Source organism: Hyla sarda, chromosome 5 (assembly GCF_029499605.1).
Source record: "Hyla sarda isolate aHylSar1 chromosome 5, aHylSar1.hap1, whole genome shotgun sequence".
Taxonomy (NCBI): domain Eukaryota; kingdom Metazoa; phylum Chordata; class Amphibia; order Anura; family Hylidae; genus Hyla; species Hyla sarda.
This window is the reverse complement of record NC_079193.1, coordinates 288533650-288556947: the sequence shown is the minus strand read 5'-3', so window position 1 is coordinate 288556947 and position 23298 is coordinate 288533650. Positions and strand designations below refer to the sequence as shown.

Sequence of the window (23298 nt, the reverse complement as noted above, 5' to 3'; positions counted from 1 at the left end):
AGACGGAGAATGAATCAGGCAGGTGTCCCCCTAGACTCCACGCTTTACATTGCACGTTGGCAACTTCCTCAGGGGTGTTGTGTTCCCCTGAGGTTCCCCTGAAGGAAGTTGCCAACTGGCAACGTAACATGTGTAGGCTATTGTGACTGATGCAATATTTTGTGAAGATAAAGCAGGTGCCCTGGGAGGGGTCTAACCCCCACCCCGTTTGTGTGGTGGCCTTCTGTGCCTTTTAGAGTGTCTTGTCTGCTGTATAATAAACTATTTATGGTATACTTATTACAGGGTGTGCGCTGCATTGTGTATTTCTTTTTTCTTTTATTGCAGTGTTTATGCTTTGATACACATGTCCAGGCATGCTGTCCAGGCATGCTGACAGCATGAAGGCACCATGGTTGGAAAACACTGGCTTAAGTAGTTGCTTTGCGCAACTACTATGAAATGAGGACAGGAGCTCCTGCGCTTACTTCATAGCCGTGCTGTAAAAGAATGGCGCTGCACAGTGGTTTAAGTCATACTGGGCGGGCTGGCTGGAGGGAAGGAAAATGTTCCACACTAAATGGGCGGCCAGGCAGATGAGTGGGCGGACGGGTGGATGAGCAGGCGGTCGGGCGGATGAGCGGGCGGTCCAGCTACACTGCGGAAGGAGAGGGGCAGGGCTTTCTGGACTTGGCGCCGTATGTACCCTGTAAGGCAGGGGTAGGCAGGGGTGGGACAGTCACCGCGTGATGATGCCGCCGTCGTGTCCCCGCCTATTCCAGGACCTGATGCCACTGCGCTGTCCTCAGGTCCTAATGCAGACTCCGCTGCTGCCGGATGGACAAGTCTGGTAGCAGCGGCTGTCATATTGATATGAATGTGGCAAGGGGGCCCTGCATGGCTAAGGGTCCGGTCGTAATAGCGACCGTTGCGACCTCTATAGCAATGCCACTGGGTACAGGTATCACTGTGGAGAGCTCTATTCTTGAGCGCTGTTGGTGGCTGTGTAATACACAACTCAGCTGCTTCACACTGCTTCATTACAAAGAGTAAGACAATGATTAAATTATTCACTATGCAAAGGCTGAAGTGTGCATTATAGGTAATAATCTACGCACTTACTGTAAAGGTCTTATGTTATGAACTAGTCGTGGAATTCCTTGGATGTGTGTCCTCGGGCCCCCTTTTGCCCCCTATTACATTATGATTAAAGATCAGAGATTATTCACAATTAAGTACATCTTCACTATACAATAGCCTGGTGCAGCAGAAAAGTATGGAATATATTTTCATTGGGTACGTTCACTAAAGTTACTCACATTGTTCACCCCAAGACTCTTTTACATGTCTTATAAATTACCTTTTACAGTCTTGTAGATAGCTGCAGTTGTTCTGTATTTACATGGCACAGTCTTTACCATATACTTAGCTTAATAAATTGCTTCGAATCTCCAGATTGTTGCAGTTGTGTTTTACTAAGGCACGATACTGTCAGTATGGAAAGCTTTGAAAACACATATCAGAAAATCCAGTGAATACATTATATCCACTTCTTCAATATAAAAGCAGTTGACCTGCTTTGTTTTCTGTCTCTGTTCTTCTGATGGTTGTTATATCCAGCCCAGAGCCCTTATCTCATTACTCCCCAGAGTGCAATGCATCAATTAGCCAGCAAGTACATTTCCGGGCCTAGCGCTGCACTATTTAATGGCAATTTTATTTACTGCTTTACAGCAGCTACTCATGATATATGTACAAAATCTACTATCATAAAGCTTTGCTAACCAATATATTCTTCTGTCTCTTGTACTTTCTAACATGACAAAGAATTCAAATGGCTTCTCATTGAAAAAGAACATAACTGTATATGGTCCCTATAGCAGAAAAAATAAATAAAATTAGATCTAAAGTTTATGTATAAAATTAGATTTCAAGCTACATGCAGAGTTTTTGCATGGTGACCATACAGTATACAGTATATATATATATAGACACTTATGTGGGTTTATAATGTCATAACTATGGATGAGTAGTGTTGAGCGGCATAGGCCATATTTGAATTTGTGATATTTCGCGAATACATGGACGAATATTTGTCATATATTCGCAAAATTCGCATATTCGCAATATTCGCAGCTTTTTTTTACTATGCGCCATAAAATTTGCATGCACATTCACCATTAAATTGCACAATATCACGTGATAAAAAAACTAAAAGAAGGAAGGGATCAATATGCGTGAAAATTTGCATATGCAAATTTTCGGGCGCCCGCCAGTCTGACACAGTAACAAGTATTGGAGTCTTGTTTACACCACAAGCTGGAAGCAGGGAGGGATGATCACTGTGATGTGTACTGTAAAAAAATTTGAATATTCGTAATTGCGAAAATTTTGCGCTATATTCGCAAATTCGAGAATATGCGATATTCGCGATAAATATTCGCATTGCGAATATTCGCGCCCAACACTATGGATGAGTGAATTGAATCTGACAAATCCGAATTCATTATGAATTTTTTGAAAAATTCGATTTGAATTGCTTCATTAACGCCTTAAGGACCGAGCGATTTCCCGTTTTTGAACTTTCGTTTTTTCCTCCTTACCTTTAAAAATCATAACCCTTTCAATTTTACACCTAAAAATCCATATGATGGCTTATTTTTTGTGCCACCAATTCTACTTTTAATGACATCAGTCATCTTACCCAAGAATCTACGGTGAAATGAAAAAAACATAAGTGTGCGACAAAATTGAAGAAAAAGTGCAATTTTGTAACTTTTGGGGGCTTCCATTTCTACGCAGTACATTTTTCAGTAAAAATAACACCTTATCTTTATCTTAAGTCCATACGATTCAAATTACTGTATATAATCGAGTATAAGCCAAGTTTTTCAGCACAATTTTTCGTGCTGAAAATACCCCCCTCGACTTATACTTGAGTGAACTCTCCGCCCTCAGTGGTCTTCAACCTGCGGACCTCCAGTTGTTTCAAAACTACAACTCCCAGCAAGCCCGGGCAGCCATCGGCTGTATGCACCCACTCATCCAATGATGCAGAAGCTGAATGTGCGCCTGACCAAGTTTCCAATACTGCAGTTCCTCCCTTTTCATGTGGACAATCAGTAATGAGCATGGGGGTGCGCATGGGGGTGCGCTGAGAGACAGGGGCTGGGACAGGTTATAGCTGGCCTCACGGCGGACCGCCAGCTCAATTTTAAGATACAACTAGGAGCTTTTCCATAGTTTACACTACAGCAATTATGCACTATTGGAGCTGGAATTACCGCGGCTGCTGGCACCAGACTAGCCTTCCAATGGGTCCTCAAGAAAGGATTTAAGGTTTGCTCATTCCAATTACTAGGCTCTGTCATTGTGCCACTGTGCGGCAGTGATTCTAAAAGCGACGCCTGTGATCTGCATGTCATACTGAATAGCAGTATTATTATACTAACACAGCACACTCCCTATGCGTGTTACGACTAGTGATGAGCGGCATAGGCCATATTCGAATTTGCGATATTTCGCGAATATATGGACGAATATTCATCATATATTCGAGAAATTTGCATATTCGTTATATTCGTTTTATTATGTGCATATGCGAAAATGTATGCGCATATGCGAAAATCGCTGCGCATATGTGCATTTTTGCGAATATTGAGCACTCCCTTCTTTATAGGGAACTAATGGGCTAGTGCTACTAGTGTAACTGTGATTTTTTGCCTGTTGAAACCAATAGGCCCATTGTGGTATATGGAGATCTTATAGTATATCAAACTTTAAGATAAGCAGGAGGATCTCTGCAGTACAGTGTATGGGAGACCTGTGAGGTGGTTTGATTCCTGGGGTGGGACAAAGTGTTACAGTGTTGTGGTTGAACTTTACTTTCCTGGAAAAGCTGCTGAGTTGCTGATAGCAACCAATCAGATTGCTTCTTTCATTTAGCAGAGGTCTTGTGAAAAATGAAAGAAGCGATCTGATTGGTTGCTATGGGCAACTGGACAGCTTTTCCTTTGCACAGGTTTTGATAAATCTCCCCCTAAATGGGAAATTTATCAATTCCTGTGCAGAGTAAAGGTTGCCCAGATGCCCATAGCAACCAATGAGATTGCTTCTTTCATTTTTCAAAAACCTTGTTAAAAATGAAAGAAGCAATCTGTTTGGTTGCTGTGGGCAACTGCACCACTCTTCCTCTACACTGGTTTTGATGAATCTCCCCCTATGTTCCTTAACCTCCCATTCATTCATTCATACCCAGCCTTACACATTACATCCAGTTTCAATTAACCCCAATACCCATATTTGGTACGCCATTAACCTAGTTCCCACGGTTCAAACACTCAGTTTATTGCCAATTGACCTAGTTCCCACGGTTCAAAGGCTTTCTTAATTACCAATTGACCTACATTTGTCAATCACGAGTAAAAATGTTAAACCACCACATTGTAACACTCCATCCCACCCCTGGACCACCACACAGGTCTCCCATACACTGTACTGCCAAGTCCCTCCTGCTTATCTTACAGTTTTACATACCGTGAGATCTAATAGACCACAATGGGCCTATTGATTTCAACTGGCAAAAAATCACAGAGTTAATGCACTAGCCCATTAGTTCCCTATACCATTAAAGAAGGGAGGGCTCAATATTCGCGAATATGCACATATGCGAAGAGCAGAGAGGGATGATCAGTGATCACTGTGATGTGTACTGTGAACAAAAAAAAATGCGAATATTCGTAATTGCGAATATATAGTGCTATATTCACAATATTCGCGAATTCGCGAATATGCGATATTCGCGATTAAAATTCGAATTGCGGATATTCGCAAGCAACACTAGTTATGACAAGGCAAAGTGTTCTACATTCCTATTGAGGCTCTCTGTAGCCCAGAAATAGACATTTTTAAAGGGGTTATCCACCATAAGGTGATTTTAGTTCGTACCTGGCAGACAGAAATGGACATGCTTAGGAAGGATCTGCGCTTGTCTTGGGCCTAAATGGCTATGTCATGAGATTACCATAATACTATGGCTAACTTTTTGTGAACTGGTATTTCCTGTTTGACTTTTCTTTTTTTTACTACAAATCCCACAATTCCATTTTCCTCCTTCCCACACTTCAGCCACCCCACCCATTGAAACATAAATGAGCTGCATCCATTCAAAAGACCTGTGGCTTTCAATCAGGGTGCCTACAGCTGTTGCATTAGTTGCAGATTGATCTCTCTACCACCAAGTGATCACTCCACCCATTGAAGCAGACAGGCTCCCTGTCATCAGCTGACTAGTGAGTCAGGTCTCGGCCGCATTGCAACCAGGGGAAATTCTGACACAACAGTTATTTTGTATGCTGTTAAAAATAAATATTGGGGTGAAAATCACATAAGAATTGTGGGAAAACTGTCACACACAGGTACAGACACTATATTATAAACTACACTAACTTTACAGCCCCTGTAGCATGGTCATATAAAAAAAAAATCCTGGAATACCCCTTTAATAGTAATTTGCCGCAAAAAAATTTGTATCGAACCAAAGTTTTTTTTGAAAATTCTGCGAATTGGCCGAATCGAATTTTCCAAAAATTTGCTCATCTCTAGTCATAACATATGAGATGTGTTTATCTGCAGATGTGGACTAGAGAATAGTACAGTATTATAAATTGTTTTACTGATGTTAAGGAAAATGTAAAGAAAAAGGCGCATCACACTGATCAAATTCTGCATTTATATAAGGGATGGTATAAAATAAATATTGGTTCAAATAATGTAGACTAAAAAAGAATGGGTGTTTTAAATATTTGACAACTAAAATTCAGTGCCAGAATATTGTCTATTCTACAATTTTTGGCACAATATTGTTTACAACTATTGGCACATGAGTTTAAGAAGGACTTACTGAACTGAAGCAGGTGCAGGGGAGGTGATAAATATAGGAACGTATGGACTGCAGCACAAGACAAATGATCAGATTTGGGGTTATTCAGTTTGGATTAAGAATGATTTTGGATCACTCTAATTACTATGTACAAAGATATGTGTTACTCACCTTGCCTAGTTCCATCATCGCTATGTCCTTACTAGCAGCTCCTACCGATGGCCACGTCTTTAAGCTAAGTAACTGAATGCTTCTTTTCCTTCTCTGACTCCTGTCCCTTGCCATTTCCTGCAGTCTCCTTCTCTGGATGGGCAGCAAGGCCCAAAGATGACATCAGGCCTGGAAGCCTATTTAAAGGATAATAGTCCCGCCAAGTGTTGTCTGCAACTTTAAGTCCTACTCCTGGACCTGACACTTGTCTACCACCAGACTTTACTTATGTTTCTTCACTTGCCCGTTCCATTCTGTCTGCCTTCCTACTGAACAGCCCTTGGCCTTATTCCTTACCATTTCACAGGCCCAAAAGTCATACCACCACCAATCTGTGACCAGGAACCTTCCTGCACCAAAGTCCACACATCCTTTTGTAGAATAAGGGTCAAAGCCAGAAGATTCCTTAGACTCTGCACCACAAGAAAGCCTGCAGTGAATAGAGTTTACATTCTGGTTTGTTAGCATAGAGACAGAATTACTAGGTTTATGATTTCCAATGTTGCTGCCGCTTCAACCTCCATGGGTATCAATGTTTCCAAACCAGTTGTGCAAATGACCCAGCAGTACTCCCCTGTAATCGCATATGCTCTCTGGATGCTCTGAAACTGCTTGTCTCCACTCTATCTGCTGCTTTTGTAACCTAGAAAGCTTCAGGTGTGGTCACACAGCCACACTTCACTCCTCCATGACAGATTCCATGCTTTGTCTTGCATCTATAGTGAGATGGAGATCTTAAGACCCATCGGGTCTCTAGTGTACACTTTGAGCTGTGCCAGCATCAAATTTGCTCAGACTTTGCTAAGGTGTCTTATGTAATCTCATGGTGAGACACAACATCAAGGTTATTGTTTCCTCTTGCACCAAAGGTTCTCAGTTTAATGGGGTACTCCGCCCCTAGACATCTTATCCCCTATCCAAAGCATATGGTATAAGAAGTCTAATTGGGGGGGGGGTCCCGCTGCTGGGGACTCTCACAATCTCACCTGCAGCACCCTAGATATCTGGTCCTCTCCGTACCAGATGACTAAAGATGTGGGGCGGAGTCTTGTGACGTCACAGCCGCACCCTGCTCGTGATGTCACAAGCCTCCAAACGAATGCTGGGTGCAGCAGGGAGATCGTGGGGGTCCCCAGCCGTGGGAGCCCTGTGATCAGACCTCCTATCCCCTACCTTTTGGATAGGGGATAAGATGTCTAGGGTCAGAGTACCCCTTAAGCAATTTTGGTAGACACCCTCTAACCTTACTTTGACCAAACTTTGGACTGACATTTTAGTGAACATTGGCACTGATTTTCCTCTTGCCTGGGGTTTTAATACCTTCTAGGAAGGATTTGATAGGTAATTATGTATTCATGTTATTTACAGAAAGTAAATCACAGGATAGACCTCTTCCTGTTATATATGAAAGCATGTCATTTTCTGTTAATAAAAAACTTGGAGGGATCTCATAGATGGTCAACATCTTATAAAAAAATAATAGGAACAGTTTTCCATATTACTTATCCCAAAAAATATTTTAATGCTGGTCCAATCAAGTGTAAAACTTTCTGTTTGTGCCTATATATATATATATATATATATATATATATATATATATTTTTTTTTTTTTATTTTTATTTTTTTTATTTTTTTTTTTTTTTTTTTAAAGATGTTGTAGATATGATGGAATTATTGTTAAGTGCAGAGCTGTGTATAGGAGACTTATGGCAGTGCATGGAGTCCTCTGGGTCTGCGTACCGTGAAGCCACAGGAACTTCATGTGCACCATATGGTGATGTCTATGGTGATTCAGTTTTATGTATTATATAAAATGTTACTGTTTGTATGTTTTCTGTAATTGACATAACTGAAAATTCTTAGGAAATCAAATAATATTGATTTTTATTAAAACATTTTTTTATTTTTACCTGTATACTAAAATGATCATTGCTCATTATTGTTTATATAAACAGTGTTTTTCAGAACTTCAGATTCAATGGAATCTCCAGTCCAGATTTTTCGAGAAGAGGAGATTGACCCAAAGAGAGCTGCAATGGGTACTACTTGCTCCCCAGGCTGCATACCTGTCTGTACCTCCATCTGTTATCCCAATTCCAGCTTGCTGGTTGGCTGGGGTGACTATGAGAATGTCAGTAATTACATAGTGTCCCCAACACATGAAAGCAACTATACCACTATTTCTCCTGCAATATCTGTTATTATTACAGCCGTCTACTCCATGGTATTTGTCGTTGGCTTGGTGGGAAATGCTTTGGTTATGTTTGTAATAATACGGTAAGTGAACATTTAAATAATTTCAATATGAATGGATCTTCATGTTAATTCAACTTATGCAATTTATTTCCTTTACAGGCACAGAAATATAATATTCATAAGTCTGTTACAAACGTCTTATCTTCTGAAATGTCTGGTAAATCAAGCTCATCTATATATATAAAACTCCATGGGGTTTATTTACTAACGTGATCCCGACTCTTTTTTGTCGGGTTTTGTGCCCAAATTGTGTCGCACGTCCCTTGCAACACAATTTGCGACCAAAAAAAACCAAACCCTCCATTTTACAAGAAAAACCCGAAAAGGGGGCATGGTTACGGGATAAAGTGGCCGTTGTCCTGACAAAGTGGGCATGTCCCCGACAGTTTTGAAGAATCCCAACATATTTACTAAGGTTTCCACAGAAAAAGTGGTGTATTTGAGCTGAGAAAAACCTAACAGATCAGAACAGTTGTAAAAAAAGCAAAATGTAGGGAAAAGTGCAAAATGTAGGGAAACCTTAATAAATACCTTGGGAAAATATCAGTGGGAAATCAAAACCCACAAATAAACCTACACTCCACTCTTAGTAAATAAACCCCAATGTGTGTATGTATGTGTGTGTGTGCGCGTGTGTATGTTGCAGCATCCCGTCCAAACGGCTAAAAATATTAACATGAAACTTGGCGCACATGTTACTTATATGTCAACAACAAACATAGGATAGGTGATTTAACCCTTACTCACCCCCATTTGCCAGTGTTGGGGTTTCTGTTTAAAGTCCAATACAAGTCAATGGGAAATATATGTTACTGCATAACTTCCAAACGGCTGGAGATATTTTGATAATTCTTGGTCACTTAAAAATAGGATAGTTAATTTAACCCTTAACTACCCCCATTTGTGAGGGTCGGGGTTTTTGTTTAAAGTCCCATGCAAATCTATAGGAAATGAATGTTCCCACATAACTTCCGTACGGCTGGAGATATTTCAATACCTGATACACATATTACTTATATAACAAATAAAAAGATATGATAGTTAAATTAACTCTTACCTAGACCATTTTTTTTTGTTTCAAGTCCCAAGCAAGTATATGGGACTTCCAGTACCTTACTCCACAAGCTCCGCTCTGCATCTCCTGGTGAATGTGTCAGTCCAGCTTGCAAGCCACACCCCATCTCACAAAGACATGCCCACTGTTTAAGCCCCACCCCTTTTATTCTTTAAGCCATAGCCAGAGGTGGACCCAGCAGAAGGAAATATGAATCCATACTTCTTATTCCTTTCAAATACACTTCTGGCTTTGACTCATTGGTAGTCTTCCCAAAAGCTTCCAAGAGGAAATCCAGCCTAAAGAGCTGCCTAAATGAATCCAAATATAACCTAATTATTAAAAAGAAACAACTGGCAGACCTTGAAAACATGCCATAAGCATTAAAAAAAAATTTCGCTTAACCTTACAATTTTGCCAAACCTGACAGCCATTTAGTATGTATGGGGACCAACCAATGCAGATGTTAGGGAACATAAGGTTTGGGCAGTTATTTTTCACCCCCTTCATTTGTTTTTTTTGGGCAGATAAGCTTCTACCAGAGGAGTCGTGCAGCAGCGTATCCTCTTTCAGTAGTAAAAACATCTGTCTAGCAAAAGACCATTATACTACAAGGAAGTATCTGTGGCTCTGGTGTCTTTCTAACATGTATTCAGAATCAGAAATGTTATTTTTTTCTCTATATTGCTCCAAAGTTCCAAGTAACATTAAAAACATACCCTGCATAAGTGTAGCTTCTAAAAGAATGTGGGCTGAGGAGAAGCTTTTGGAGTCTGATACAATTGTATATTCAGACAAAAGCTTTTCCCGATCTTTGCGCCTATGACAACCATCATCTACATAAAAGCTGTAGTCTGGATGGTCTTCTGAAGTGTCTTTGAGGTCTTTCTGTCAGACAAAGTACTAAACCTGGTTTGTGTAAGTGTATGTGTAAATGAGTCACAGTGACAAATCCTGGTATTGCTGTACTGATCCACTTAGTCTTCATATACATAGCATTGCCCCTATGTTCTTGTGAATGTGAGCTTTGTAATGCATGTGATATAATGGTCCCTGCAGCCCCCATATAAAGAAAATAATCAGCCCAGTAATTTATCTAAAACTTAAACTTTAATATCTGAGGAAAAAGATTTGATTTTTAAAGGGTGCACTCTGCCCCTAGACATGGTATCCCCTATTCAACTTGGGGAGAACAGTTTGGAGACCACTGTGTAGTGTCCAAACTGTAGCCCTCCTGATGTTGCAAAACTACAACTCCCAACACGCCGAGACTGTCCAGTCATGCTGGGAGTTGTAGTTCTGCAACATCTGAAAGCCAAGATGTTACAGAACTACAACTCCCAGCATGCCTGCACTGTCTGCACAGTGGTATCCAAACTGTGGCCCTCCAGATGTTGCAAAACATCAACTTCCAGCATGCTTAGAAAGCCAAAGGCTGTCTGGGCATTCTGGGAGTTGTAGTTTTGAAACTCCTAGAAGCAGCAGTGAAGATCACTTTACAGCGATCCTCACTGCTGCCTCTGACGTCGCCTCCGCTGCCTCTCCTTTCCTGCATCTCCTTTCTGCCGCCAGTCCCCAGGTGTCTTCAGGTAACTGCCGCCGATCCCCCCCGCACCATCACTGCCATCTTCCCCCGCTCTGCCCGGACTTCCAGGGGCGGGCAGAGCAGGGGATCAGAACTTTCAACCCCCCACAGCGATTCGCCGGTCAGCTGAGATCGCTGACCAGGACCAATCACAGATGGTCCTGGGATGTCAGGCAGATGTTGTCTCTCACCGGTAACAGCGGGACTTCTGCCTTGTTAACCTGTGCGATGCCGCGAACTAGCTGCATAACCCGCCGTTTATATAATGCATTCTGCGGGAAGGGGTTAATGAAATAGGAACATAGATAATACAGACAGAATGTAGATACAGAATCCGGCACTGCTGTATATATGGCAAATAATCAGCAACAGGTGAATGGTAGAAGCAAAAACACAAATCTTTGTGGTGCTCAGTCCAAAGAAAGTAGTTCAAATCCAATATACATGTAGTGAGAATAGAGGATGGCAATCACCCAGGATGGTAGCTTCAAAAAGGTTCTTTATTGTATGAACACGGTGGCGGTGTCAGACAGGTGAATAGACAGGAACGCTGAGGCCCTCAGCGTTCCTGTCTATTCACCTGTCTGACACCGCCACCATGTTCATACAATAAAGAACCTTTTTGAAGCTACCATCCTGGGTGAGTGCCGTCCTCTATTCTCACTACATATAGATAATACAGAGTTTAAAATATTTCCCAGTGTAACTTTAGCCTAGCTAAATGTGTTTGCAAGATGTTAGTCTGCATTTTGAGGTCACAGGTGCTTGTTTAGGGTTAATACCCTAGTGGTGGACATAGCTGCTTGTAAAGGGTTTATATTCTGAGTCTCTCTCACACACACAACCAAACTGCAGCAGCCATACAATACAGTTTTGGTTTCAGGTAGATCTGTGCCACTGAAAAGACAGCGTACCTCTGTTACTACTGTGGTAGCTTCTTCCTCAATTCGTCCTGCTGCATAATGCACAGAACTCCTACATTTACATCTAACATTGCTAACAAAATACATAAACAAGCATAAAGTAAGATAACAGCACATATCTTCCCAGTGTATACAGTCTGCCCCACACTATTGGGAAGATTTATCAAAACCTGTGAAGAGGAAAGGTTTACCAGTTGCCCATAGCAACCAATCAGATCACTTTTTTATTTGTAAAAAGCTATATTATTGGTTGCTATGGGCAACTGGTCAACTTTTCCTCTGTACAGGGGATTTACCAATTATGTTGTTTCTGACAAACTTATTAAAGGGGTTCTCCGGTACTTAGACATCTTATCCCCTGTCCAAAGGATAGGGGATAAGATGCCTGATCGCAGGAGTCCCGCAGCTGGGGACACCCATGATCATGCACGCGGCACCCCGTTTGTAGTCAGTCCCCGGAGCGTGTTCGCTTCGGGTCTGATTACGGGCGACTATAGGGCCGGCGGCGTGTGACGTCACGCCTCCGCCCCCGTGTGACATCACGCTCCACCCCTCAATGCAAGCCTACGGGAGGGGGCGTGATAGCTGTCACACCCCCTCCCGTAGGCTTGCATTGAGGGGCGGAGCGTGACGTCTCACGGGGGCGGAGGCTTGACGTCACACGCCGCCGGCCCTGTAGTCGCCCGTAATCAGATCGGGAGCGAACACGCTCCATGGACTAATTACAAACAGGGTGCCGCGTGCATGATCACGGGCGTCCCCAGCTGCGGGACTCCTGCAATCAGGCATCTTATCCCCTATCCTTTGGATAGGGGATAAGATGTCTAAGCCCTGGAGAACCCCTTTAACATGATGTAACTGGTTTGGTAAATTTGGTTGGATCAAGCATCACATTTTGTCCTGTTATGCGCCAATAATTTGTCCTCCTGATTTTGTTATAAACATGAATACTCAATCACTGTATGCCTTTAAAAAAAATTGGAAAAACAAACATAGAAAAGATAAAACAAACATAAAACAAGATAAACACACCTTCATGCCAAAAACAGTGAAAAGCTAAAAAGAAAAGAGGGCTATTTTTTTCACCGTATCTCTTTTAGTAATGTGCCAAATATGTCCACATGCTTAATGAACCTGTCCAAAATGAGAACACATTGGAAGGAACAGCCACTTTTTCAGATGTGGACCAAAAATATGTATCAGTCAGAAAAAGTAGGATTTTTTGGCAGATTAAAAATGCTGTTTCCACCAAATATTTGGTAAAGTGGCATGGAACAGCCCTAGATAGCTTTTACTACCTAAGCAGTGATATCTATTATGCTGTACATCGGCCCTCATCCTATCCACCTTGCTATTTTGTTGACTCTTTCTATACAGAGTTTATGTGTATACTTATTCTGCTAATTGTAAGGCTATGTAAAATTCATGAATACTATATCATAATAACCATGTGAGTTTGGTGCTCCTGACATCCCCCCTGACCCCAAGGAGCCTATCCCTCTACACTTGTCATTTAATCTGTATGCTAATCATAATTAGTCTCACCACTGTGACCGACCCCCAGCTCAAGCGCTTCTCTTTCACACACTACAGTGGGACTATGTGTTGTAATATTATAACATTTAATTTGCTACATAAGATAGGCATTGTTTTTCACATTTATTTAATAAGACCTGTATGTGTAAAGTATGCTTGTTGAATTTTTGTTATGGCTGATGAATTATTTTAATCATACTCAGAGACTCAACCTTTGACTAGTCATCCCCATTGATTATTACTTGATGCATACTTTCAGGGCTCCATGGAGACTAGTCACTTACCATCCAATTGCTGGGGTGATAATATTCACTTACTATCCAATGAATGTATAATGGGAAAGCAAAAGAGTACCGTATTTTTCGTCCTACGCACCGGCGTATTAGACGCACCCAATTTTTAGGGGCAAAATCTAAAAAAATAAAGATTTTGAACCCAATAGTGGTCCTCAACCTGCGGACCTCCAGATGTTGCAAAACTACAACTCCCAGCATGCCCGGACAGCCGTTGGCTGTTCGGGCATGCTGGGAGTTGTAGTTTTGCAACATCTGGAGGTCCGCAGATTGAAGACCACTACAGGAGGAGGTAATACTCACGTGTCCCCGCCGCTCCGGACCCGTCACCGCTGCCCTGGATGTCGCTCCGTCACTGTCGCCGTGTCCCCGTCGCTCTGGAACGTCTCTGCTGCCAGCCGGGTAACCTCGCTCTCCGTTGCCGCCATCACGTCGTTACGCATGCCGACGCACATACGCGACGACGTGATGATGAGGAAGGCCGGCATACAGGGGATCCCTGAACGGAGAAGACACCGAGGAGGCAGGTAAGGTCCCCCCGGTGTCCTGTAAGCACCAACCCGGCTATTCAGTCGGGCTGTTCGGGACCGCCGCGGTGAAATCGCGGCGGTCCCGAACAGCCCGACTGAACAGCCGGGTTAGTGTCACTTTCCCTTCAGACGCGGCGGTCAGCTTTGATCACCGCGTCTGAAGGGTTAATACAGGGCATCACCACGATCGGTGATGTCCTGTATTAGCCGCGGGTCCCGGCCATTGATGGCCGCAGGGACCGCCGCGATAGGTGTGTATTCGCCGTATAAGACGCACCGACTTTTCCCCCCCAGTTTTGGGGAAGAAAAAGTGCGTCTTATACGGCGAAAAATACGGTAATTCCTCTAGTTCAAATCAACATCTAGGGCCCATTCAGTATTCATGTAAATGCACTGTGACTTACAGAAAAATAATGGAAATGTTATGAAACCTCATAATGATGGCATCCAAAATGAATTGCAAGAAGTTTTCCAAATGTATTATTTTGTAAGGGGTGCAGATTGATGGACTGTAAGAGTTTCCCTAAAATCTACTGTATTTAAATCACATTGGGGCTCATTGTACAACTGTGTTAATGCATAGTCCCTCCACTGCTCACAAGATTATCATCTAGGACCAACTACTGTCACCTACCATCTTCTGTGGCTAAAAATGCCTTGTTGATGCTAGAGATCAGAAGAGAATGGGCAGACTGGTTTGAAATAACAGGCAACAGTAACTAAAATAACCACTCATTACAACCAAGGTATGTAGAATACCCTCTCTAAATGTACAATATGAAGCAAATGGGCTACAGCTACAAAGACCATAATGACTGTCACTGCTATCAACTAAGATGTTGGAAGAATGTTACCTGGTATGATAAATCTTGATTTTAGCTGCAAAATTCACATAACAGGGTCAACATTTTGCATAGACAACATGAAGAATGTATCCATCCTGCCTTGTATCTATGGGTCAGGCTGATAATGGTGTGGGGGACATCTGCTTGGCACACTTTGAGCCCGTTAGTACAAATTGAGCATTGTTTAAACATGACAGCCTACCAGAGAATTGTTGTTGACCATGTCCATCGCATAATGACCACAGTGTAGCCATCTTCTAATGGCTTCTTCCAGCAGGATAATGCCCCATGTCACAAAGCTCAGATATCATGCATGACAATCAGTTCACTGTACTTCAATGGCCTTCACATGGCCTATTTGTATGAAAAGTTTTCACACCTTGTAGAAAGTATGCCACGAAGAGTAAATGCAAAAGGGGGCCCAGCCAGGTACTAGCAAGGTGTATTGAATAAAGTGGCCAGTGAGTGTATATGTTATGGCAGTAGTATAGCAATATTAGTACTCATGCATGTTACCACATTGGGATCTTTTTACACTGTGTTTTTGCAATGTCCAGCGGAGATATACATCAGGAAATTTTTTTGACAAAAAGCCTTTAATGTATTTCTATGATAGATGCCTCTTAGTGGCATCCGTCTTAGGCTGAGTTCACATATATCTGGCACAGGCAGAGGGGTAGCTTATGGGCCTGATTCAAAATCTGCAACGGGGCCCCATATGCCAATAAACATACTGGTCTCTTATGGGGAAGATGTGTTTTGTGGCCTCGGTACGACTGCTACCTCTATAGCTACGCCCTGGGCTTAGGTGAACTCAACCTAGATCTCAACACAATTGATGCCTCAACTGACAAGTTGTCATCAGTTGTATAGCATCCGGTGTCCATTGTTTCTGCACGTTGGACAAGGGAACGCAGTAAGATTTAGTCTGCTGTCCGGCATGTCCAACCATCCGGCATAAAAATTGAGACACTGGATGATTGTGTACTGTCCCATTAAAATACATGGGATCAATTCTAGCATTAGTTGCACGCTGGAGGGAAACTATGCCGGACGCCTGAAATATGTGAACCCAGCATTACATAGACTACCTCACTCAAAAATGTATACTGAACTTTGCTATTCCATCCAGCAAATAAATGCTGATCATGACAAGAACCACCCAAATGGAGACCAAAATAACACTTCTGGGTTCTGTTGAGTAAATTGTAAGTCTAATGGATACAGTTGCCATATGTGTCAGATTTCCTAATACATATGGCAAATATATACCACAAAAGTGCAGTGAAAAGGGGTGCCAGAAAGTTAAAGAGATTTGTAAATCATAAGCCGCTAGAGGAGGAGAGAGCACACCGTATAGCTTAAAGGGGTACTCCGGTGAAAACCTTTTTTCTTTTAAATCAACTGGTGGCAGAAAGTTAAACATATTTGTAAATTACTTCTATTAAAAAATCTTAATCCTTCCTGTACTTATTAGCTGCTGAATACTACAGAGGAAATTATTTTCTTTTTGGAATGCTCTCTGATGACATCACGAGCACAGTTCTCTCTGCTGACGTTATTATAATAATAATAACGCTTTATTTCTTGCTGTCCTTAGTGGGATTTGAACCCAAGTCTCCAGCACTGCAAGGCAGCAGTGCTAACCGCTGAGCCACCATGCTGCACTTAGCATACTTTTGCTATGCATGGTTGCTAAAATGGACAGAGATGTCAGCAGAGAGCACTGTGCTCGTGATGTCATCAGTGTTCCAAAAAGAAAGGAATTTCCTCTGTAGCATTCAGCAGCTAATAAGTACTTGAAGGATTAAGATTTTTTAATAGAAGTAATTTACAAATATGTTTAACTTTCTGCCAACAGTTGATTTAAAAGAAAGAAGGTTTCACCGGAGTACCCCTTTAAGCATGCAAGTACACGATACCAGTGGTAAACACTGGCAGCCACCGGACCCGCTAAATAGCATACGCAGCACCTGCGGGGTGCACACACTAGATAAAGTATCAAACAATACAATGTAAAAGGGTAGCGTGCACTCACCGCGGGTAAACAGCTGCAGGCCCGAGGTCCAGGATCACCGCGGCATAGACGAAGACGGTAAGGGGCGCTCAGAGGCTACGCCGGCAGTTTCGGACGTAAGAGCGTCCTTCTGGAGGCCAGAAGAAGGACGTTCTTACGTCCGAAACTGCCGGCGTAGCCTCTGAGCGCCCCTTACTGTCTTCGTCTATGCCGCGGTGATCCCCGACCTCGGGCCTGCAGCTGTTTACCCACGGTGAGTGCACGCTACCCTTTTACATTGTAAGATTTGTAAATCACTTCTATTTAAAAATCTTAATCCTTCCAGTACTTATCAGATGCTTTATGGTCCACAGGAAGTTCTTTTCTTTTTTAATTTATTTTCTGTCTGACCACAGTGCTCTCTGCTCACACATTTGTCTGTCTCAGGAACTCTCCAGAGCAGGAGAGGTTTGCTATGGGGATTTGCTCCTGCTCTGGACAGTTCCTGACATAGACAGAGGTGTCAGCAGAGAGCACTGTGGTCATACAGAAAGGACATTCAAAAATAAAAGAACTTCCTGTGGAACATGGAGGCAGGTGATAAGAACTGGAAGGATTTACAAATCTGTTTACCTTTCCGGCATCAGTTGGTTAAAAAAATAAAATGTTTTCCAGTGGAGTACCCCTTTAAAAGCCTCTAGAAATCCTGCAGGGTGCACATAAGGTTAATGCATTTTCACGTGGAATACAAAAGGTTAGTGCACAGGGTTAACAAAGATAAAAGGCTAAGCAATCTTCATGTCCAACCACAGACAGGGCAAAAGGGCGGCGGAGGGGGGAGGGGGGGGGATGCCTGCTAATAAAAAGCACAAGCCTTGCCACACAATAATAGTATTGTTACACACAGAAGCACACCAGCTTAGCAACATTAGTCACTAGACTCCAAAATATTGTTGTTTAGAAGAACCTGAATTGCTTATTGTTGGCAAGTAAATAAAGCATCATCTGTAAAGCTGCTAAATGGTAAGGCAGTCTGATAAAATACTGGGAATTGCTTTCAGGACTTTTATTGCCTAGTAAAATAAAATTGTCATAAACTCATTGCAGTCAGCTATCTGCACATTACTTAATTTGGGAGGCAATTGTGTCATTTGGCACCACTATATAGTATCCAAAATCAATTTAAACAGGCAAACTAAAAGCTGAATATTGATATTTCCTTGGCTTGGATATGTGTATACAAATGTAGACCTCCAAATTGGGAAAACCAGGGCTGTTTTTTATTTTCCCAATTGGATTCAAGATGCTTAAAATGAACATATTAAAAGTATTAATGTGGTGTCTGGGGTGTTGCAATGGTGAATGAAGGGTCTGGTGGTTTGCTTAGTATTAGAGATCCTGACACCAACTGGCTCACAAACGGCAGTGATAATAAACGGAATGTCCACAACAGATTTTATGAGATAACTGAAAACTTTTACTTGAACTTTTATGCAACAGTCTTTACAATGAAACAGTTTCTCCTGAGGTAACCGGGATGCAGGTTCCTCACAGGCTTTGCTGGGACATGTAGCTTTTAGCTTTAAGCAGGCCACTGTGCTACTAATTATAAGATTTGAGTCACACAGGATTTGTAGGTTTGAGCTTTATAACTCATGGTTTTAGTGGCTGCTAGTTCTTTAGGCTTTGGCCTAGTTGAATTCAGATTGAAGATATGCTGATTTGCGGATTGTGCTTGCTTGATAGTCCAGCAGGATGAGAGAGAATTTACAGACTACACCCCTTTATATATAAGGGGCTGGACTAAGCTCATTGGCCAGAAAACCTGTAAGTCCTGAACCCAGTGAACTCTGGTACATCACATGACCCAGTAAGGTCCTTAAACAATTATACATCACAACTGTACATCACATGACCCAGGAAAGGTCCTATATATTTAGATTTCCTATACATTAAATAATATATCAACATAATTTATATAAGGCGACCAGGGATAAGCCCTGCAGGAGAGCCATATGGAAATGGTGGGACTCTAGCTGAGGGGACTTTAGACAGGGACAGGATCAGGTCCTGTACCGGGACACCGCAAACCCCCTTACTTGAGAACATTTTTCTCAACGTAGGTCCCCTAAGGTAGAGGGAAGGAATTGCCATAGGGCCGGATGCAGTCCTGAGCATTAATACAAATGTCCATATTCAGGCTGTTGTAAAGAACTGGTATAGAGTCTCTGTGCATTTTAAAAATGTCAATACAAGCTCTAACAACAATACAAACAGAATGGTTGGGGATTAGTTCACGAACTGAATTATTGATAGCTAATCCCAGAAACACTTTAGTCCTGCCTTCTTAAACAGGATGAACAGAATATGAGAAGTTTATCAGTATACCTGTTGGTATCTCTACCTTATTATCATCATTTTTTTAAATGAAGTTATGCATTTAATGACTATGCATGAAATTAAGTGATATCTGACATTGGACTGATATTTGATTTTTTTGACTGACTTGACTAACAAATAAACTGATACTCGACTACAAGTATGCACAATGACGGTAATGCTACTACATACTGTAATAAATCTCACTTTAATTTTTTTTCTTTTTGACATACATTAAATATTATACCACATATTATTTTCTTTTTCATGTTATACACTGGTTGCGGATTGGGTTGTCTGAGGCTTTCTGCCCAATGCCTTAGCTACTAGGGTCTATCGGTACTACACACTTACCCCTAGAACTCTTTAGACCTAGATAACAATTAAACATACGGTTACCTTACTGGATACGTGTATTTTTAGTTAGCTACAGGTATATCTTCTGGCCAGGAAGAGCAACCTGAACACGTAAAGACAAAAGAACACATTAGTGCATGACATTAGTGCATAACAGTGGTATGGACTGAAATATAGCATGTTACAGTCCCTAAGGCTTAATTTTATTTTTGTGAGATATTTTTCTGAGTTATGTGTATTGAATCTTCTGAAAGTACACTAGTGAATTTTATGTACTGTACTATGTGTACATTGTATTGGATGACTGGAGTCAGTCTTGATGCCTTATTGGTATGTTTTGGTAGGCGCTAGTGAAGGGTGGCATTATTGTTACTCCCAGAGGAGCTGGGAGGGCACCTTTAAGTAAACACTATAACACCTAGAAAAGATATGTACTTTGAATCCAGAGATTGGATATTTCTGTACAATGACCACTTAAATTTGTTAGACATTTTATGTCAACAGACAATTTATTTATTAGAACACAAGGGCTACCTGATAGCAGCACAACACTTGATGCATTCAGGTAACATTTACCTGCTGTATGGGTGCAACATTTTATGAACAAAAATATATTACTATGAGGTTATTTATAATAAACAGCCATGTAAGGATCAGCAGTCCACCTACGTTATGAGTCCTCAATCAAACACGGCTGTTGCCGGAGCCGGGTACAAACTTACTATAATCTCCTCAGGCAGAGTCCTACCAGTCTCTTTTTTTTGAACAGGTAACCAAACTGAAGAATCTATAGGAAGAACAAAGGTACTGGTGTACCAAACAGTTAATGGCAAGTAGGGAAAAAAAAAAATGACCCTTCTTGATTCCCAACCTCGCCTTTCAGCGTGCTTCCTGTTCTGCGACATGTAGCGAGGAGCACGAGGTTGGGATTCTCTCATAGGGTTTATAGCAATGTCCCATGAGACATTGGTGAGTCGAGACTGTGATACAGATGGGTTCATGGTCACCACAAAATTGATAGCAGAGGCTGAGGCCACTGGTACTACCGTTGGTGTTGGTTGGTCCGGCCTCACCTCCTTGGGTGGAGTAGGCCGCGACACTTCCATCGGTGCCTGTTGGTTAGGCCACACATCCGGGCGTGGAGTATGCCTAGGCACATCTGTTGGTGCCCATTGTTTAGGCCTCAGCTCCTCAGAGGGAGTAGGCCTTGGCACATCTTCTGTTAGAGACGCTGTAGAAGAATAGGACCTCGGCATATATTTAGGATCCATGATGGGTACTCTGTACTCCTCCTCTTCACAGGCTGTGTTAGGCAGCCTTATCGGTCTGATTCCGTGGGAATCTGCATCCCAGTCGTCCAAAGGGAAGTACGTGAAGGGGATTTGTGTTGGATCCTTAAGTCCATTCAGCCCATTCACCTTGAAAACTTTTGACTGGGGTGTATTCGACAATCTCCCCTCGCTCCAGGGAGTGGTAACTTTTGGGCAGGTAGTCCTGCTGAACGGCCCTTCTGTTGACCAATATGGTCCCTCCGTGTCGGCAGTCCAGGAGGGTCCCGAAGCCTCTGGCCTTGTAAAACTTGACCACCATGCGGATATAAAGAGCTTCTAATTTTTCAGTGTCCCTCTGCTGCTCTGCCTGGACTTCATACGGGAGGCATTTCGGGCCATTCCTCTCCCTGTGCTGGGCCTTTACTCTCCCCCCTTACTTTTTCTTTTGCCCCGGCTAAGCACAATTTCAGCATTAAAGTCTTGTACACTTTTGAGTGATATTTCAGTCGCAACTTGCGATAATCCCAGGACAGTTCATAAAACACATTCCGGCATAGGGGGAGGACTATGGCTCTTGCAATAACAGTATACACCCGTTTTTTTGCTGCGGGTGGTCATGGTAGCAAAGTTCTTAAAGGCACACACCCGTATCCTGTTCGTAAGACGCCAAAAGAGTTGTGGTTTCTGGGGTGTTGCAATGGTGAATGAAGGGTGTGGTGGTATTAACCCTTACTTGTTGTGACGCCAGGGTGAAGTTTGCTTATTATTAGAGATCCTGACGCCAACTGGCCCACAAACGGCAGGGATAAGAAACGGAATGTCCACAACTGATTTTATGAGATAACTGGAAACTTTTACTTGAACTTTTATGCAACAGTCTTTACAATGAAACAGTTTCTCCTGAGGTAACCGGGAGGCAGGTTCCTCACAGGCTTTGCTGGGCCTTGTAGCTTTTAGCTTTAAGCAGGCCACCGTGCTACTAATTATAAGATTTGTGTAGAATAGTAGTCACACAGGATTTGTAGGTTTGAGCTTTATAACTCACGGTTTTAGTGGCTGCTGGTTCTTTAGGCTTTGGCCTAGTTGAATTCAGATTGAAGATATGCTGATTTGCGGATTGTGCTTGCTTGATAGTCCAGCAGAATGAGAGAGAATTTACAGACTACAGCCTTTTATATAATAAGGGGCTGGACTAAGCTCATTGGCCAGCAAACCTGTAAGTCCTGAACCCAGTGAACTCTGGGTACATCACATGACCCAGTAAGGTCCTTAAACAATTATACATCACAACTGTACATCACATGACCCGGGAAAGGTCCTATATATTTAGATTTCCTATACATTAAATAATATATCATCATAATTTATATGGAGGGACTCTGGCTGAGGGGCCTTTAGACAGGGACGGGAGCAGGTAGTGTACCGGGACACCACATTAACATTTAATAGGATCAGATATATTCTGCTTTGGCAGAATGCTGGGTACAGTATTGTGGCTCTAAAAACAGCTTTAGGGTGCTTTCACACTGCGGAATCTCCACTTGCTATTCAGAGAGCGGAGATTCTGTCTGGCATCCACCGCTGAAAATACTTTGTCGCAAGGGCCACGGGGCACTGAGCCGTCACCATTGATGGCTATGCAGTGCTCGTGGAATCCGTGCAAAGAATGAACATGTTCTTTCTTTGCATGGAACAGTTTCAGCGACGTAATTGTCCGCCGCTGAAATTCCGCAGTGTGAACGGGTCTCTCGAAGACCCATTCACACTAATGTTAAGTTCACACCGAGTAATTCCGCTTGCGTAATTCCTCTCGTGGAATTCCGTGGGAATTGCGTAGTATGAACGTACCCTTAGACAGAAGATTTCAGTTGGGTGCCTCATCGACTGCTGTTCACTTAGATAGCTTGGCTATGTTAGATAGCTTTAATGGGTTATTCACCATAAGGTGATTTTAGCATGTACCTGGCAGGCAGTAATGGACATGCTTAGGAAGGATCTGCGCTTGTCTTGGGGCTAAATGGCTATGTTGTGAGATTACCATAATACTGTGGCTAGCTTTTTGTGAACTGGTATTTTCTGTTTGAGTTTTCTTATTTTGCCTACAAATCCCATAATTCCATTTTCCTCCCTCCCACACATCAGCCACCCCACCCATTAAAACAGAAATGAGCTGCATCCATTCAAAAGACCTGTGGTTTTCAAT

At 42.3% G+C, this 23298-nt stretch overlaps 1 protein-coding gene across 1 annotated transcript in view; it reads left to right on the top strand.

Moving 5' to 3' along the window:
• Positions 1-23298, top strand: part of OPRK1 (opioid receptor kappa 1) — an 86163-nt gene that overhangs the window by 42541 nt on the left and 20324 nt on the right. Inside the window, exon 2 of the mRNA XM_056518556.1 lies at positions 8026-8347. Within this exon, the coding sequence (XP_056374531.1) occupies positions 8049-8347 (299 nt within the window). The 5' untranslated portion in view covers positions 8026-8048. The remainder of the gene's footprint in view (positions 1-8025; positions 8348-23298) is intronic.